The 20,013-nt window shown below is 32.4% G+C and overlaps 3 protein-coding genes across 3 annotated transcripts; all 3 read right to left on the bottom strand.

The window, feature by feature from the left end:
- Window positions 1-2,413: 2,413 nt before the first annotated feature.
- On the bottom strand, window positions 2,414-4,581 carry LOC123917891. Its single transcript, XM_045969801.1, has 3 exons — window positions 4,445-4,581; window positions 3,430-4,162; window positions 2,414-3,105 (listed from the first exon to the last, which is right to left on the bottom strand). Exons 2-3 carry the CDS (start codon window positions 4,149-4,151, stop codon window positions 3,024-3,026), a joined length of 804 nt encoding a protein of 267 aa, XP_045825757.1. The 5' UTR covers window positions 4,152-4,162; window positions 4,445-4,581; the 3' UTR covers window positions 2,414-3,023.
- Window positions 4,582-12,836: 8,255 nt separating this feature from the next.
- On the bottom strand, window positions 12,837-14,707 carry LOC123918841 (cannabidiolic acid synthase-like). The gene has a single exon (XM_045970999.1). It carries the CDS (start codon window positions 14,670-14,672, stop codon window positions 13,041-13,043), a length of 1,632 nt encoding a protein of 543 aa, XP_045826955.1. The 5' UTR covers window positions 14,673-14,707; the 3' UTR covers window positions 12,837-13,040.
- Window positions 14,708-17,587: 2,880 nt separating this feature from the next.
- LOC123916230 (tetrahydrocannabinolic acid synthase-like) lies at window positions 17,588-19,584 on the bottom strand. Its single transcript, XM_045967637.1, has one exon. It carries the CDS (start codon window positions 19,477-19,479, stop codon window positions 17,851-17,853), a length of 1,629 nt encoding a protein of 542 aa, XP_045823593.1. The 5' UTR covers window positions 19,480-19,584; the 3' UTR covers window positions 17,588-17,850.
- Window positions 19,585-20,013: the final 429 nt, after the last annotated feature.

The raw sequence follows: 20,013 nt of genomic DNA on the forward strand, positions 1-20,013 counted from the left end.
CTTCTTTTCTTTCTTGTTCATTTACACACACAAACACAATCAAGAATAGAAAATTAATAATAATTTAACCCTTTGTGTCCTACTCCTTCTTTCTTCATCGTGACTGCAAGTGTGTTCCTTTTCTAAATCTTAGTTCTTCTTGTCCTTTATTACAATTAGGTTAAGAGACAATAATCCAAGTAAGTCTTTTTTCCCTTCATTCTTATTTTTGTCTTACTCTTACATAGTACTATTATTGTTATTTGACATTTCTTACATAGTACTTTTGTCTTAATAACAGATTTACAGAGGTGAATAGTGAATTGCTTATTTGTGTAGCAAGCTTAAATCCACAAGATTCATTTTTTGCATTTGACAAGGAAAAATTGATTAATATGGCTCAATTTTATCCGTCGGAATTTTCTTCTGTGGAGCTTATTGGACTCGACAATCAACTTGAAAATTATATCATGGATGTTCGTTCTAGTGAACAATTTTCTAATTTACATGGAATTAGTGATCTTTTAGGAATGATGGTGGAAACTAAAAACCACATTGCTTATCCAATGGTTTATTTACTTCTAAAGTTGGCATTACTTTTGCCTGTGGCAACTGCAACAGTTGAAAGGAGTTTCTCAGCAATGAATTTTGTGAAGAACCAATTGCGCAACCGTATGGGGGATGACTTTCTGAATAATTGTTTAGTCACATACATAGAGAGTGAGGTATTTGATAGTGTTGAAAATGAAAATATCATGCAATACTTTCAAAATATGCAGTCCCGTAGAGGGCAATTGTAATTCTTGAATTCATATTGGTGCACTTTTTGTTATCGATCTTTGTGTTGTAGTACTTTGGTGCCCTACTAGTTCTCTGGTTGTTTTTTAAGAGTTTGGTGTTTATTAGAGAACTTTAATTGATGTATTTTTTGTTATCTTTTTGTTAAGTTTTATTCCTTTTTACCTATTTCGTATAAGATTTATAATATTTTCCTCTCATCTGAGAACATCCTGTGCTTGGATTTTAGTTTTTAATAATTTTTTTCCAATTACAAAAATAATAATAATAATTTTGACCCCACATAGTGAAATTCCTGGATCCGTCACTGAATCTAAAACTTCACCTACACAAAAAATATATTATAATGAATTTATAATGCTCAAATAATTATTATGATATTACTTGTACTATTGTTTGGTAGCTATAATTTAAAAAGAAGGTTAATACCAAAAAAAAATCATCAACGATCAATCTTGTTTTTATTTAGTATTTAAAATATGTACCGCTGAATAGGATGTCAAAGGAGCGGGGAATGTGCAGAGAAGCTCCCCCCCCCCCCCCCCCCAAATTATTCCGCGTCCACATTCCCACAGATTCCCACGGTAGTCGCGGAGATCGACGGACATCGAATATTAACAAAATTTCTATATTTTTCGGTCAAAATTATGACGGTAGTATGACATTATTTTTTCCTTTTATTAGAAAAACAAATATTTTGCATCTTTCTTTATTAAAAAATAAAAACACAACACATAATAATGCATTAATAACCTATGAAGCACTGACACCTCTATAATTAGGCGTGTCGCGGTGTCTGACACACATATGACACTCGTACGACACGTATCAGATAGCTCATAGCGGTGTCGGAAAAAAGTCAATTTTTCGTTTACTTTGACACTCATTTGATCGGTGTCGGAAAAAAGTGTCCCTATTTTTTTTTTTTTGCTTATGCTCTCTTTAGGCACATATCAGACATATCTACGAGAGTTAAAGATGTGTCGAAACAACAATATTGATCAATGAAGGATTGAAGATATTACATTTTGATTACAATATTTTTAGTTTTCCGATAGTAGATGGATATATAAAGGTAAAATACTATCATATCATGTTTTAAAACTTTGTTTAAGAAATAACTTGTTCAACTTAGATTTACATGTATATATTTTGATTCTCAATTTATATGTTTTATAAATATGTAGCAGTGTCGGTGTCCTATATTTTTTACATTAGCGGTGTCGTGGTGTCCGTGTCGAAGTCCATACTTGATAGTTCATAACCAAAATACAATGCATTAATAATCATACAAAAACTAATAGCCAAAATATTGGAGTCTGTCCAACAAAACCAAATCAATTAAAATAACACCTCAGATTTGTGTTGTGATTATGGTGTCTGGGAGAGCCATGCCATGGATTTATCATTTGTCATATTAATGGTTGTTGTTGGATAAATTGTTTGTTCAGCAATTCTGTAGAAAGAAATGCAAGGCCATCAACCATGAGAGAAGGGGACGATGTGAGAATAATGGGTTAATTTCAAACAATGTTTAGCTATTACTGAAAATGTGAATGTTGTAATTAGATAGCCTGATACTAAAACGTTTAAACTGTTCCTGTGCATTGTTAATTTTCACATTTACACAAATATATCATTGTAAGATAACACAATAAGATGTTTGATAATATTGAATCACCGAGACAGAAGTTTATGCTTATGCCAGTTTGGTACAACTCAATTCAAACTAAGCTATAGCCCTAACAGATAAAACCTGATCTCAAAATTACTATCAGCATAAGGCCTCCGCAAAACTGAACAGAAGTATTATGCAACTTAGGAGCTTTAAATATACAAAAATGATATTCAATAAAAACACAATGATGTTACAATGCACTGTATTGCGAAAGCACTTGACTAGGCAAGAAATTATACTGATCTGACAACATCCCCAAGGTAATCGTAGAAATGAGTTATAATAATCTTTTCGGCAGATCCACCTTGTGCACCTTGCGCTAACAAATTCCTAGAATTGAGGATCCAGAGGACACCTGTCCATTATCAACCGAAAGAAAATAACAACTAATATTCCTTAAAAATTATTCTATTGCATCAGATAATGATTGGAAAAAAATATTGCCTCATGATTGATTTTTGTCCTGTAGTGCAGTCTCCTTAGTCATCATAGCGTTTGGGCTTCTTAATAATTCTTTTGGGTTTGTTGCTTGGCCCAATATCACTAGCTGGACCTTTTCCTTTTGGCGCTAAGTCTTGCTGTGTAACAGCTTCTTGATTGGCATCTGAGTATGAAGCTGAGCATAAAGGTCTGACTGTCTGAGGATGAAGCTGAGCATAAAGTAGAAGTTAAAATAAGTACAAATATCGCAGCAAATGTTCTTTGCCAACCACAGGTTTCGAGTAGAAAATATCATGTGAAGATATTCAGCAAATATTATGTAGAAAATATACCTCATTGGCACAAAGATAAAAATATCAACAAACAAACTACCAACACCTATACAACTAACAATCTGCACATGGACTGTAAAAATTGACAAAGAAGAAACTTCTTCAAGTATTATTATTGGAATTCGACTGTTTAAGGAGTAAGGCCAAACTATCACAAAGACAATAAATGGATGAAGCAAATAAAGGAGTAATGATACATACATTTTGAACTTCAAGTACGATGCCATTCCACAAATAGTACCAAGCTCCTTCACCGTGTCTTGCGCCGGATTTGTCAATATGTCTTTCCGAATGATCAATAGCTTATGATAAATTTTAAATAAGTCACCCGATACTATGTCAATCAACATTACTTCCCGATTGATGAAAGCAACGTCTTTGAGCTTATCCTCAAGCTCAAAGACAGAATCATCATCTTCTTCTTTGGTGACAAAATCATCATCCTCAACACAATCAATAGAGCTAGAACTAATTTTGTCGAACGACGTCCGTACGATTTGAATAATAGTATCAAGGCTCATCAACATGTCTTGCAAACTGATGTCTGGCTCTGGCAGACTGATTTTTTTCCGCATAACCATTAGATTATATTCAATACCAAAAAGGAGAAACGATATATAAGACAATTTTTCCATCAACGTGTATTTTTCATCAAGGTCATCTTCACTGAAATGACTGAGAAAAGGATAAACTTTTGGATTCTTTAGCGGATTCGGTCCCGTTTGTTGATGTTGATGCTGCATATTTGCATTGGGAAGCTTTGCAAAGGCATCTTCATCAGCCTTATCCTTATTCCTAAGGTCAGTTGCACTGGAATTAATCATATGCCATGCACCAAAACGCGGATCTGCCTTAATCATATGCCATTTGTTCTTACTGTTCTTATATATAAGTTTTCCCATGTTCAATGCACAAATCATCATACTTTCTTTCTCTGCAAATGTAAAACTAAAAATTACTACTATTCAAAAACCACTTCTACATCCTTGTTAAATAGCAAAAAACGAACAAACGATTTAACATTAGAGTTTTAATTTGTATGCACTCTCGGTGTAAAGTTGTTTTACACCTGCATCTAATCATGTCATTTAATGAATGAATGTGACACGATGTGTTGATATATAAATTAAACTCGTCTTTTGATCCGGATTTTATAATATATTTACCAGTTTCAACAAAAGTAAAAAAAGAAAATAGAAAAAAGGAAGAAGAGAACCTGTGTGAAGCAGCCGCAGGGAAAGGAAGGAACAACCGAACACAACACTAAAACCCTTTTTCTTAATCTTATAGGTCAAACTTTTCTGGACTTGGACCACAAATGAGAGGTTTTGGCCCGATTCAAAATTGGATGCAATTTTGGCCCGACTCATCGATGTCAATTATAACATCTAGTGATTAACAAGTAAAATATATTGATGTTTTCACTTCCCCCTCCCATAAATCTTTTATACCCCCAATATTTCAATTTTGCCTTTACAGAAAAATTCGGTTCACAGAAACCAAATTTTTTCTAGTGCAAATTCAGAGTAAATTTCGGTTTTTAGAAACCGAAATTTGTTTTCAAGGCAAAAAAAAAACTTCGGTTTCTACGAACCGAAGTTTTTTCAAGGGCAAAATTGGAAATTCAGGGGGGATAAAAGATTCATGGGGGGTGGGGAGAGAAAATATCAAATATATTTCATCAATACTAGAGCTGGGTATACGGACCAAGGTTTGCGGGTCGATCCGTTTAACCCGCAGCCCGCACGGACTTAAGACCAAATTTTTTGCCCCTTTATATTTTTAGCCGTGTGGGTTGGACCGTTTAAAACCGCGAGTTATGCGGGTTAAATTCGCGGGTTCGCGGGTTAGGCCACATCCCGCCTTTATATATATATATATATATATATATATATATATATATATATATATATATATATATATATATATATATATATATATATATATATATATATATATATATATATATATATATATATATAGGGGTTTTCTAACTTAGACCCTAGTTAGGTCTAAGTTAGCAAGGTGCACCTTTTCAATTGGACCAAAATACCCATTCTTTTTAATTAATTAACCAAAATACTCATTAGTAGACGCAGATCCAGTGTCGCGCGCGTACCGAAGGACCATGGTTACAGACCGTTGATTTCCATCAGACAGCCAAGATCTGATCTCATCAAGACTGTCTGATCAATCAGACAGCCCAGATCATCCTGATCCATCAGATTCCAGCGCCTGCGCCACACTGGATTACAACCTGGAGAGAGAAAAATTTGCTTTTTAAAAGTAGGACACGTGTCACACAATGGTTGGCTGGGCGTGATTTTTGTTCATTTAATACTTTGAACTTAATTATTTCGTTGTAAATTAATTTTTTATTTATTTATTTTTATACCAAAATTCATAATTTTTTTTTGTCTACAAATAGAGACTTGGTTCGTTTGATTTGGACACCGAAAAAAAAACGCAATTTTTCACTACCTTAATCTCATTTTTTGTCTACTAAAAAAACGCAACTCACTGAAACCATTATACCAGGAAAATAGTAGATAATATTCTGGAACTTTTGGTATATTTTATGAAATTTTTGGAGACCTGAAACTAAAACTATTTTTAGTTAATTAAATGAGATAAAACGGTAATTAAAAACTAATGTTTGCTTCTGAAACCATTTTACTGGTAGAATGGTTGCACATAGTTGTATTCTGAAACCATTTTACTGGTAGAATGGTTTCAATGAGTAATTTATTAATTGTGTTTGCTTCTGAAACCATTTATCTGGTACAATGGTTTCAGAGAGTTGTAATCTGAAACCATTTTGCTGGTAGAATGGTTTCAGTAAGTTGATTATTAGTTATTTGCTTCTGAAACCATTTAGCTTGTAGAATGGTTGCACATAATTGTATTCTGAAACCATTTTACTGGTAGAATGGTTTCAGTGAGTAATTTATTAATTGTGTTTGCTTCTGAAACCATTTATCTGGTACAATGGTTTCAGAGAGTTGTAATCTGAAACCATTTTGCTGGTAGAATGGTTTCAGTGAGTTGATGTAAGGTAGTGAAAAATGAGATTAAGGTAGTGAAAAATTGGGTTTTTTTTTCTGTGTCCAAATCAAACAAATCAAGTCTCTATTTGTAGAGAAAAAAAAAATTATGAATTTTGGTATAAAAAAATAAATAAAAAATTAATTTACAACGAAATAATTGAGTTCAAAGTATTAAATGGAAAAAAATCACGCCCAGCCAATCAGACAGCGACACGTGTCCTGCTTTTAAAAAGTAGATTCTTCTCTCTCCAGGGTGTAATCCAGTGTGGTGCACGCGCTGGAATCTGATGGATTCGGATGATCCGGGCTGTCTGATTGATCAGACTGTCTTGATGAGATCAGATCTTGGCTGTCTGATGGAAATCAATGGCCTGTAACCATGGTACTGCGGTACGCGCGCGACACTGGATCCGCGTCCATTGATGGTAATTTGGTTAATTAATTAAAAAGAATGGGTATTTTGGTCCAACTGAAAAGGTGCACCTTGCTAACTTAGACCCAACTGGGTCTAAGTTAGCAGCCCCCATATATATATATATATATATATATATATATATATATATATATATATATATATACATATATATAGTTAATTACAAAATTTATCACTTATAAATAACTTGATCCATGTCCAAATCCAACTTAAAAAAAAAAAAAAAACTTAGTTAAACCCTAATTATAAAAAGCAACAACACACTCCAATTTTAATCACGTAGACAACAACACAAAACATCAGGATTCAGACATGTTCTTCTACTTATAATCTTTTATTCTTTTTCACTCCCTTTTACTTTGTCTTAGTTGTATATACTTTTGCTAGTATTTAGAGGATACATGTCCAAATGGGTAATTATTTGTCTCGGGGTATTTTCCGCTATTATGTTTTGAATAATTTGGTTAACTTGATGTGATTTAATTAAGTTGAATTTGTTAATCTTTTTAGGCTTTTTTGGGTACTTGTAGAAAGTTTTTCTCACTAAAATGGACGGCACAAAAATGACGATAAAAATCAATTAAATTTGATTTTGGTTGCATTACTTAGAGAAGATAGATAAACTCGATGATATCACAAACTTTATTTATTTTATTTTTTTATAAGAACTTTATTTATTTTTACTTGTTAGTTATAATTTATATGTTATAACGTCAAGTTATTAATAATATAGTATTTTTTAGCTTTTATTTATATCAATATTTTACTAATTTAGTTTTTTTTTTTTTTTGAAAAAAGTGATTTGTTTTTTATAGTCCGAGGGTTAAACCGGTTAATTCGCAGGCTTATGCGGACCGAAGTCGGGCTTAATATTATAACTCGTTTATATTTACCGACGGACTTGTTCGCCCAGTTTAATATGCGGGCTTATGTGGGGCGGGTTAAATAGGGTGGGCTAGCCCGCATACCCAACTCTAATCATTACTACTTTGTACTCCCTCTGTCTCTCGCGTAAAAATCACATATATTAAGAAAATTTATTGGAGTAATAAATTTGTTTGAAATATGTATGACTATTACTAGAATATCATTTGTCTTTTTTTTTTGTTACAAGAATATCATCCTTTGTCTTATAAGCATTCATTTGATTTTTTCATATTGTAAGACAAAATTGATGGTATGATATGTTTGTGTTTGGAAAAAGAGTAATAAATGTACCTAGAAATGTGTTAGAGGTTCTTATATTTAGGAACAATTTTTTTTATTATTTAAAGATCTTATAATTATGGACGAATATACCTAGTAATAAACTTTAAGGAAATAACAATAATAACAATAATAATAACTTTAAGGTCTTATTACTATGTACTATAATAATAAAAATATATATTTCTAACAAAAAAAAAAATATATATATATATATATATATATCACATTGTAAGAAAAATATGGAAAGCATTGGACGTACGGCACCTAGGTTGGATCCATATATAAGTAAATCAAAATTCAAAACAGTAGAATTGGATATAAACGGCACATGTAGTTATCCTGTATAATTATTTCAATATGTTATAGAAAAATGTAATAAGAATATAAGATCACATGCAAAATCAAATATAAAATTAATTATGCTTATTAAGATTATAACAATAACTTGATAATACCTCAACAAAATAAAAAAAAAAACATTACTTGAGAAATCAATAGGACTTGAAAACAAAACAAATATAGTCCATATATAATTTTAAGAGTAGGGATACATTGCCAAAGGATCATAGTTGCCCTATAGGTTAAGGCTCTGAACTTTCTTCCATGACCTAATTCATACTTAGGCTAACACGAAAAGCACCATCATCTCTTTTGCTTACTTGGATCTGAACTTGATACATTTTAATGAGCTATAAGACTCTGTTGAGACCTTAATTATGCTCACTTGAGAGCTGTAGCACTAATTAGGACCTTTTGTAGGTGAGGCGGAAAGTAGAGGAAAGGTATCTTCCATGGCATATACCTTGACACACACAAACACACATCATTTGTGTGTGCTTTTTGCTAGTATATTCGCTTTGATATATAAGTTTTTCAAGCTCATCAATGTGACATTTGCATTTATGGAATCTACATTAGGGACATTTCTTTTCTTTTTAGTCGTGCGTTTTTTTTAGTGGACAGTGAAGTGGACCTAATTTAATATTTAATAATTTGACACAAATTTATGTTTTATTTAGGTTAAATAAAGTTAGGTCTTTCTACCCAAAAAAAAAAATTAAAGTTAGGTCCCTGTGAGCTTAGCTCAGTTGGTAGGGACATTGCATAATATATGTCTGAGTTGGGGTTCGAATCTTGAACACTCGACTTATTCATCTTTAAGATGAAATTCTAGCCACTAGGCTACTTGACAAAAAAATTATAGAACACCAACAATGAGTTACGTTAGTCACTTAGTAATTCAAGTGGTAAGAGTTTCAGTAGTTCAATTTCTATTAAAAAGAATTCCATTAAAAATAAAATAAAATTTGTATACCTACATATTCTCTGATAATGTAAGAATAACAGGTCTTGCTTTTTTCATTCATTTGATCAATATTATAAATAATAAGGATATATAAGGATTTCCATAATAATTTTCTATACAATTATTACTTTTCTATAAATAGATCATAGTCTAATACATCCCATAGTCGAAACGGGATGAATGTTAAGATATTTACAACCATAAAAATGTGTATCTGAGATATTTACAATTTTCTGATATGTTGTTCTAGTCGTCAACTATATTTCACCATTTAAAAAAAAAAGAATACAATAATCTGCTACCTTGGTTAGAAAACTTTATGCTAAAACAAATCTTTCTGAACTCGTTGAAATTACTACTGTTCCTTTTTCTTTTGCGGAAATATATCCACCGTATATTAACAAAAATAAATGGAGAGTGTGGGAATAGTTACTCGTTGATTTTGTTTATATAAAATCAAAGTCAAAGATTAAACTTTAATTTAACGAAAAGTATATTTGATGATGAAATTGTTTATGCTATAACAGTGAGTACTGAGTAGTGACCCTTAAACTTGGATTTAATTAATAAAAAAAATGGCATGCACATTGTATTACTATGACATTAAACAAATTATATAATCATGTCATCCACACTATTTTTAATATATGAGTTTCTCATTCTAACTCCAGTAGCACGACACTAAATTCAATAAAAAGAACAAAAAAAACAAGGACTAAAAATAAAAAGTAATATATTAGCAGTGATCAAAATGCATCTTTAAACAAATGACATGTTTAAACAATCTGTTCACCACAGAACGGTGTAGCAAAAAAGACCTGAAAAATTTGCTACTTTGATGTTCTTCAGTCTAAGGTAAAAATTGCTTGAGAAATACCTGAACTTGTTAGAGTGTTGGTGCCTTGGTCACTTAAGTTAGTGACAACTCAAGATAACTGGGTATGAAATATGTGAAATGTGTGTACTTTGAGGATGCGTGCAATAACATAGATATACGGTGTATGAAATATGTGCAATAACACCGTAAATTCTTTTCGTTCCTAGGAGAATTTATGGTGTTATACTTTGACTCCTAATTCTAACAGTGCAGCTCTATGGATTATGAATATTGTTGCTGATTACTGTAACATACGATACAACATCAATTTTGGCAGTCTTGGTTCATCGGACTTGCTTCAGAACCTCCACGGGAACCGAATTCGAGTCGGACTTGGACTTCAGTGGGATACTCTCAACTTTGTTGCAACACTCCAACTTTAATTCTAACAGTGCAGCTCTATGGATTATGAATACTGTTGCTGATTACTGTAACATACGAAACAACATCAATCTTGGCAGCCTTGGTTCACCGGACTTGCTTCGGAACCTCCACGGGAACAGACTTCGAGTCGGACTTGGACTTCAGTGGGATACTCCCAACTTTGCATTGGAGGAAGGGTTTTGCTCTATCAACTTGAGAGGGTACGGGAAACTCCTCAAACATTGAGAGATTTCATTGGTAACCCAGTGTTGTAGTTTGTGGGGTTTCTCGATCTCTTGATGTCGTCAACACACTGCTTGGCCCACCACACCGATTTCAATCAAAAGAATAAAAAAAACAAGGACTAAAAAATAAAAAGTAATATATTAGCAGTGATCAAAATGCATGTTTAAAAAAATGACTTGTTTAAACAATCTGTTCACCGGAGAACGGCGTACTGATAACTATATTTTGCAAGTGTACAAAATCGTTCAAATAATAAAGTAGTAAGTAAGATTGTCTCCACAAGGATTGCATGTGCAACAATTCAATAATCACTAAATTAGGATCAAAACAATAGGTTTGAGGGTTTTCCAATTTGTTGGATTTAAAAGCATAAAAGAAACACTACAAGATAAGAAGCATAGTTAGGTTGTTCTGAATCCCTTCCCTTTCCCTACTTGGTAACCTGTTATTATATTTCACAATTCAAATTAAGTCTCGTCCATCATGACGAATTAACCCTTATGTAGTAATAATCACTCCCATGTCTTATTACCCTATTCACTATTAACAACTCCCTAATCCCTTATGTGAGATGAGAAATTATGAAAGCATTAAAGAACGTTAATTCAAAAGTCACAACGATAAACTACGTATACCTACAATAGCCGAAAGTTACGTATCTCTACGATAACCATGTTGAATAATTATCATTGATTTGAATACCAAAAGAATCTTCCGAAAACAATCGATATCTAGATCAATTTCACTAATACGTATACTAATGAAAAACATTAAACATAGATGATAATTAAATAATTAATAAAGACGGAATTGCAATAATATAATAATCAATTACATGATCAAGTAGTTCGATGGAAGTTCATCTACTAAACCTAACCTAAGGAAATTAGTTATTCATAAGCATAATTATAACAAAAGAGTTAGAAAATTACACATACGAAATAACCTCGTTGAAGCGCAAGGAAAACTACTCCCGATGATGGGAGATTGCCTTCCTAGAGAGCTTTGGCTCTCTTTCCTTCTCCTTTGCTCCTTAGAGACTTGTAGTTCTCTAAACTTCTGAATGAATAATTGTGAAGGAGGAATACTCTATTTATAGAAATTTGTACTTGAGCTTCAAGTTACATCGTGGCCATCATGTGGCCATCATGGCACGATGGAAAATATTTGTTCAAATTAAATTGCAGATTTTGTTCTTTCTTTGGGCGCTAAGTTTCCTCTCATCGTGGCCACATTGTAATTCATCGTATCCACAATGAATTTAGTAATTGGATTTTTACTCCAACGCGAAAGTTGTAGCTCTTTGTCTTAGTTTTCCAACGCATGGTCACAGGCCTCGATCCGATACTCGTAGCTCCGGTTGTGGCGTTTTTGGTACGATGTGGTATATTCAACTTTTTTTCTTTAGGTTTAGCTCCTTTTTGTGTAATTTCTTCAACTCTTGCTTCTTGGTCAAGTAACTTCATTCCTTAGGTATTTTCCATGCTTTGGCTATCAAAAGACTACTAAAATAACTAAAAGTTATCCTAAAAACTATCTAAAAAATTCATAGAAATTTCTATCATCATGTACCAAAAAAGACCTGAAAAAATTGCTGCTTTGATATTCTTCAGTCTAAGGTAAAAATTGCTTGAGAAAGACCTGAACTTGTTAGAGTGTTGGTGCCTTGGTCACTTCGCATCTACAGTCTTCTTGGGTTTCATCGTGTTGGGTTAGGATTGAGTTGTTTTGAAGTGGAGTTGCAGACAAGCTCTGTGTTTGTTTGCTGTTTTTTCCTTTAGTTTTGAGGCTAGTTTGTGCTCTATTTCTTTTACTAGTTTAACCAAAAGCAGATGGAGTGAGGATATGTTGTTGCAAAGGAAAGAGACATTGTAGAGGGAGGAGATGAAGTTGATTTTGATCTCCCAATTTCGACGAGTTGAGACGTTACACATACTTATATTGAAACATTTTATGTATTGACCCTCTATGCATAGTATTTTCTTTCACTCTCTCTATCTCTTTCTTAATCTCACTCTCTTTTAATGGTCGGGAGTATTTCAGTAAACATGTAGGGGGCGCGAAAAATGAAGTAGAGTGACAAAAGTAAATCTCTAAAATGATAGAAGTCATCAAACATCGGTCCAATTGAAAAATATTTAGCTTATATCTCAAAAAAACTTACGATCAAATTTTGCCGCAGAACATTCTTTGAGCACCCAAGACTCAACTCCTCTAAATTTTTATTTAAAAAAAAAAAAAAAAACATGCATATGAAATGAAATAGAAATAATAAAACAACTTGTGTTTTATTATGACCTTAGCTGCTAATCTTAGAAATAACAAAACTAACTATATGCCTCCTTTGGAGACAAGAGAAGGTACACTCTGTTCATTTCTGAAGAAGTTTAGAGGATCAACTATACTCTTCACTTTTGCCAATCTTTTGAAATTGTTTTTGAAGTACTTAACACCCCAAACACTAGCTTTCTTATAACTTGTGTAACCATTCTTATTATTAACCCCAATATCAAGGTCTCTATAATTAATATATGCAGTTCTTGGAGACATTGAAACAAAAGGTTCCATATAACTATAAAGTTTTCTAATCCAATTCAATTTCACTTTTTCCACCTCATCATTTTCTTGATGCCAATGAACCGAGTAATGAGTTTGGTATAAATTTCCATATCTATGTGGAAATGGAATTTCAGACTCAGAAATATTATCCATAATGCCACCATAAGGAAAAAGATACATCATTGCATCTTTGCCACCATCTTCATCAAACATAGGCCATATTCCTTCAAATCCAATCTCAGGAATGGGAATTTTCACAAAATCGGATTTTACTTTGTAGATATCTTTTCCAGCTAGTGTTCTATTGAGCAACGCTTCAGGCGATTCGCCTTTCGGAAATCCATAAAGGTAAACAACTGATTCTATCCAACTCATCTGAGTACAATCTTCTTTAACCAAACCAAGTTCAGGAAAGTTTTGTTGCATCAAGGGAATGAGTTTATCTACACCTCCAAGAAACAAGGTTTGAAATAAAGCTAGTACTGTTGAATTTTTCTTCGACTCGCCTTTTTTACTTGAATTTGCTCTTTGCAAGATAACATTGATGACTATGTTTTCATCAATTTTACTTGCCACATATTGCCACTTATGAATAAGCTTGGTTGCATTTTGTTCCAATGTTTTTGGAAGAGTAAACACTGTCACAATTGATGGAACATGAACAAGTTTTATCTTCCATGAAACTATGACACCAAAACTTGCTCCTCCACCACCTCTAATAGCCCAAAACAAATCCTCACCCATTGCTTGTCTATCAAGAAACCTACCCTTCACATCAATTATGTGAGCATCAATTACATTATCAGCTGCAAGACCGAATTTACGCACCATGTTTCCATAGCCTCCGCCACTGATGTGTCCACCAACACCTATAGTAGGACAAACACCTGCAGAAAAACCAAGATTTCGGCTTTTTCGACTAATTTTGTAGTAAAGTTCACCAAGTGTTACACCAGATTGAACCCAAGCTGTTTTTTTCTCTACATCTAATTCAATTTCTCTGAAGTTTGTGAGATCAAGGATGACAAAAGGAACATCGGAGACATAGGAACGACCCTCGAAGTCGTGGCCACCACTTCGAATTCGAACCTGCAGGCCATGGTTTTGTGAACATGTTATGGTTGTTTGAATATGAGAAATTTCTTTAGGTGTGATGATTACAAGGGGTTTTGGTATTGTGTTGGATGCAAATCTGAGATTTTGAATGGTAAATTGGAGTATTGATGAGTAAGATGAATTGTTTTTGGTGTAAACAAGTTTAGAGATTGAAGTGGAGTTATGTGAATAAGTATAGAGACATTGAAGAAAATTATCTTCATGAGTGCTAGTATCAATTGCAGAAGATGTAAATGAAAATAAAATTGCTGTTAGTACAATAGTCAAATATGAACATAGAGGCAACATTTTCTGTTTGTGATTTTGTGCAATATATGATGGTTCAAATTTATAAAACGAGTTTATGTAGGCTCAAATTTCTTTTTTGTCAAGTAGTCTGGTCGCTAAAAATCTCACCCTTAAGATGAATAAGTAGAGTGTCCGAGATTCAAACTCCGATCCCTGCATATATAGTACAATGTCTCTACCAATTGAGTTAAGCTCGTGGGGACCGGAGGCTCCAATTTATGTTGGTATTTAGTGTATGTAGGTTTGGTGAGAAAAACATAATACACACGTGAATCACGTGGGACTCGCTTCAAAGTTTGAAATATTTTAATTTTAGATTAGTTCTATACTTGCCAAAACATAGCAGGGTATTGCAGGGTATGAGTTGTTTTCAACTATACCAAAATAATTTGTAAGCAAAAAAAACACTTTATTAAAGTATGTTTACGCCTGAAATTAAATTACATTTTAGACCAAACCGGTAAGATAGACGATTGAGGTGAGTATATGTGCAACTGAACATGAGGAAGTTAAATCTATTTTAAGCCCACTGAGGTTTAGTATGATCGACGATATTTTAGACTTGGTCAAAAGACAATAGTACTAGACAATTAGGCGTTCTGATGGGTTGGGCGGATTCGGGTCCAGACTCCTGCACATATAGTGTGATCTTCCTACCAACTGAGTTAAACTCACGGAAACTAATTAACCACATTTTTAACCTGATTAATAAGATGTATTACAATGTATAAAAAGTGAATGTTCGTGTATCATTTACGTAAAGAAAAGTATGCCAGTTAAATCTACTATGCTGGACAAGTCGGGCAGGGTATGAGTTGTTTTCAACTTTATAAAATATTATTTTTTTATTTGAGTAAGAAGTGGTTGTTGCTAGTTGCTAAAATACAGGGAGACCATTCCCAAAGTTACATAAAGAAGAAAGCCGATGATTGATTGGTTAAATTATTAATTAATTAAATGCAATAATTGTTTTTTTAGTAATTCAAGCTAAACTCGATTTAAATATGGAAAAGTAGGGAATTCAGATTTTCAATCGCTGTAAGAATACTTCACGTATAATATTATAAGCAAAAAATATTACTTTTTTATGTCTCAAATTATAAGCAAAAAAACTAATTTTTATCATTTTTAAAATTTACTTTTACTTATTTTCATGGAGAATTTAATTTATATGCACCATCAGTCTAAAGTTATTTTCACATGCGTCCAATAATATTTCGACACATCATGTATGGTAATTAAAAACACATGATGTGTCACATTCATTAAATGATGTGGCAACGCGTCATTGGATGTATGTGCAAAAAAAATTTACACTGATGGTGCATAACAATTAAACTCTTTCATGAAATTAAATGCAAATTGCATTTAATTTACTCTTTTTCTTCTTTTTCCCATAATCAATAACCAATAGAAATTCTTTTTACATCTTCCTATGAAACTTATTTAAATGAAAACACAAAAAGTCATACGTCAAATTACCATATTTTACTTTTCTTAATAAGTGTGAAAATATATTTTTTTGTGGGATGGAGGGGTATCCCTTTAAGGCCTCATATTCGATTATCTCTGGTGTCAATTTGAATGAGCAAGTTTAGCTTCTTCTTCAAAAAAAATCTCTTTAACAATATCTCTTGTTGCTAGATACCAATTGGCTAAATTGAGTTAGACCATCTTCAATGATGGGTACTTATTTTTTAAGTACCAGTACCTAATAGGTACCTCGTTGCAGCAAAACATAAATGAGTACCTAATAAATAATATTGATTCTACAATAAACATGGATACCTATTTTGTTTTTGTGGGTCCTATTTATAATGATGTATGGTCATTGGTGAGATGTGTTATTGGGTGGACACATTTAGAATTTTTTAAGAAATGTTGGGTTAGAGAAATTGCGTAGTTATTAGGTACTATTATTAAAAAATTATAAATGAGTGATGTGTACACATAAAATCCAATTAAGTACTCAAAAATGAATATTTTTATTGTGGATGCTCTTAAACTTACATAATAATTTAGCTACAATATTACGATATCATATATTTCATATTTCATGTTGTCATCCAATAGAGATAGAGTAATTATTAATTATTGTGTGAAACATCTTAATCCAATTCCCAAAAAAGAATCATGTTTAACACAAAGCATGATTAAAGTGTTAATTAATGAAAAAAAAATAATTTTGGTAAAGAAATCATTATAAAAATGGACAAAAAATAAATCTTTAAAGAGCCTTAGAAATTTGAATTAAATCTTATAAAAATGAATAAGAAAAAGGAAATTGCTAGTCACGACAGATAACTTCCCGAAAACATCACGAATGCATTGTTACTAAATATCTTTCCTAAATAACATCCATGATCTCCCTTGTTTTCTAGCAAAGGAGTAATTTAATTGGCCAAGTATTTTTCGTGATCAATTCGGGATGAATTCTCTTGGGACAAATAGCATTATCATAAAAAATATCCTTAAATTTTTCGTGATGTACTGATGTTTTGGGGATAACTATCCCTAAATTGATTCCCATGTAACTTTTTTTCTTCTCGGACTTCGGCATTCATTATCATAAAAAATATAAATAAATAAAACGTGTTTGTACCAAAAAAATAAAAGAATAAATAAAACGTGTAAGGTGCCTCCATCAGCTTCCTAACCTGAAAGTGAAAGGCCAGCTTGTTTGGTACTTTTTGATTTGATTATCTTGTCTGCTACTACCTCCAGTTTGCATTATAAGAGATTTTTTTTAGAGATTTTTTGGTCATACTTAAATAAAATGTCACAACTTCTAAGGTGTATTCTATTTCATCTATACATTTGTATTTTAAATTTTTATGGAAAAATAGGAATGAAGACTAATTATATTTACTCGTACTATAAAACAGACTTAATTAGAGATTAGAGCTTATTTGAAAACAAAAACACAACTAAGCTTGGTCTAATTGATAAAGATTAAACTCATTAGAATAAGACATAAATTTCACTGAAAATCTTTATTGTGTATAACATGTAAGTGTATCCTTAAAATCACTATTTCAATCTTGGGACTTTTCATAGTGAGCCCCTAAACAAAACTCTCTTAAACTTTTATCAATTAAAGGAAGCACACATATAAAAGAGAAATAACAAAGCAACTTATATTTTATTATTAGTACCACCTTAGTTGTTCTAAGAAATTCTATTTGTGTCCCTCGGACACAAGAGAAGGTATACTTTGTTCATTTCTGAAAAAATTTAAAGGATCAACTTTGGTCTTCACTTTTGCCAATCTTTTAAAGTTGTTTTCGAAGTACTTAACACCCCAAATACTAGCTTGCTTATAACTTGTGTAACCTATCTTATTATTGACCCCAATATCAAGATCTCTATAATTCAAATAAGCACTTCTTGGTGACTTTGAAACAAAAGGTTCCATATAACTATAAAGTTTTCTCATCCAATTTATGTGCAACTTTTCAGCTTCATCACCTTCTTGATACCAATGAACTTCATATTGAATTATGTATAAGTTTCCATATCTATGTGGAAATGGAGTTTCAGATTTTGAAATATTATCCATTTTGCCACCATAAGGCAAAAGTACCATCATTGAATCTTTGGCACCATCTTCATAAAACATAGGCCATATTCCTTCTAAACCAATTTCAGAAATGGGAGTTTTCACATAATCTGATTTTGCTTTGAAAATATCCTTTTCACCTATTACTCTATTCAACAACACTTCATGTTTTACACCATTCAATCCGAAAATGTAAAGAACCGATTCAATCCAACTCAACTCAGAACAATCATCTCTAACCAAACCAAGCTCAGGAAACTTCTCTTGCACCAAGGGTATGAGTTTATCTACACCTCCAAGAAACAAGGCTTGAAATAAAGCTTGTACCGTTGAATTCGACTCACCTTTTTTACTTGAAGTTGAATTTACCCTTTTTATGATAATATGAATTGTTATACTTTCATCAAGTTTACTTGCAACATATTGCCACTTATGAATAAGTTTTGTTGCATTTTGTTCCAATGTTCTTGGAACAGTAAACACTGTCACAATTGATGGAACTTGAACAAGTTTTATCTTCCATGAAACTATGACTCCAAAACTTGCTCCTCCACCACCTCTAATAGCCCAAAACAAATCCTCACCCATTGCTTGTCTGTCAAGAAACCTACCCTTCACATCAATTATGTAAGCATCGATGATGTTATCGGCTGCAAGACCATATTTCCGCAACATGAGTCCATGACCACCACCACTGAAGAGTCCACCAACACCTACTGTAGGACAAATACCAGCCGTAAAAGCAAGATTTCGGCTCTTTCGACTAATTGCATAGTACAGTTCACCAATTGATGCACCAGTTTGAACCCAAGCAGTTCTACTTTCTACATTTATTTCAATTGCTTTGAAGTCTATGAGATCAATGACAACAAATGGAACCTCAGAAACATAGGACAAACCCTCATAGTCATGTCCACCGCTTCGGACTCGAATCTGCAGGCCATGGTTTTGGGAACAGATTATGGTTGCTTGAATATGGGAAATTTCTTTAGGTGTGATGATTACAAGGGGTTTTGATGCTTTGTTGGTTGCAAATCTGAGATTATGAATTGAAAATTGGAGTATTGATGAGTAATTGGAATTGGTTTTTGTGTATACAAGTTTAGAGAATGAAGTGGAGTTATGTGAATAACTATAGAGACATTGAAGAAAATTATCTTCACTTGTACTAGTTTCAATTCTTGAAGATGCAAATGAAAATAAAATTGCTATTAGTGCAATTGTCAAATATGAGCTTAGAGACATCATTTTTTGTTTGTGATTTTTTGTGCTTATGATGCTTCAAATTTATAAACAAGTTTTTAGTAGTAATCTTGAGAATGGGTTAACTAGAGAGTGTGCTATGGTACAAGTCAAGCGTATGAATTTGAATTATGACTTCATATTTTATTTTAATAAAGTGCCGTTGCTAAACATGCATGGTATGAGTGTGTTCAACATTGATTAGTATATTAAATTAAAACAAATTCTTTCTTTTTATTTGAATAAGAAGTCAGATTATTACGAAGTTGCAAGGTGGGATGAATAGTTCAACTGGTTTAGCTCGTTAAGCTAAAGTTTACCAAGTTAGAGGTCAAAAGTTTAAGTTATAGTACTTTTGAAGCAGATAAATGTAATTATTTTTGTAAGTGCTTTTAAATTTCTAAAGTTAACGATTCTCCGAGCAAAAAGACACTGATAATTTGGATTTCCGCCTATATAAAAATGGTTGTTTGTGTGTAAATAATTTTTGCAATGAATATTTTACATATATCTTTTGGCCAAACATATCGTCAGTGTTGA

This window comes from Trifolium pratense, linkage group LG3, assembly GCF_020283565.1.
Source record: "Trifolium pratense cultivar HEN17-A07 linkage group LG3, ARS_RC_1.1, whole genome shotgun sequence".
Classification (NCBI taxonomy): domain Eukaryota; kingdom Viridiplantae; phylum Streptophyta; class Magnoliopsida; order Fabales; family Fabaceae; genus Trifolium; species Trifolium pratense.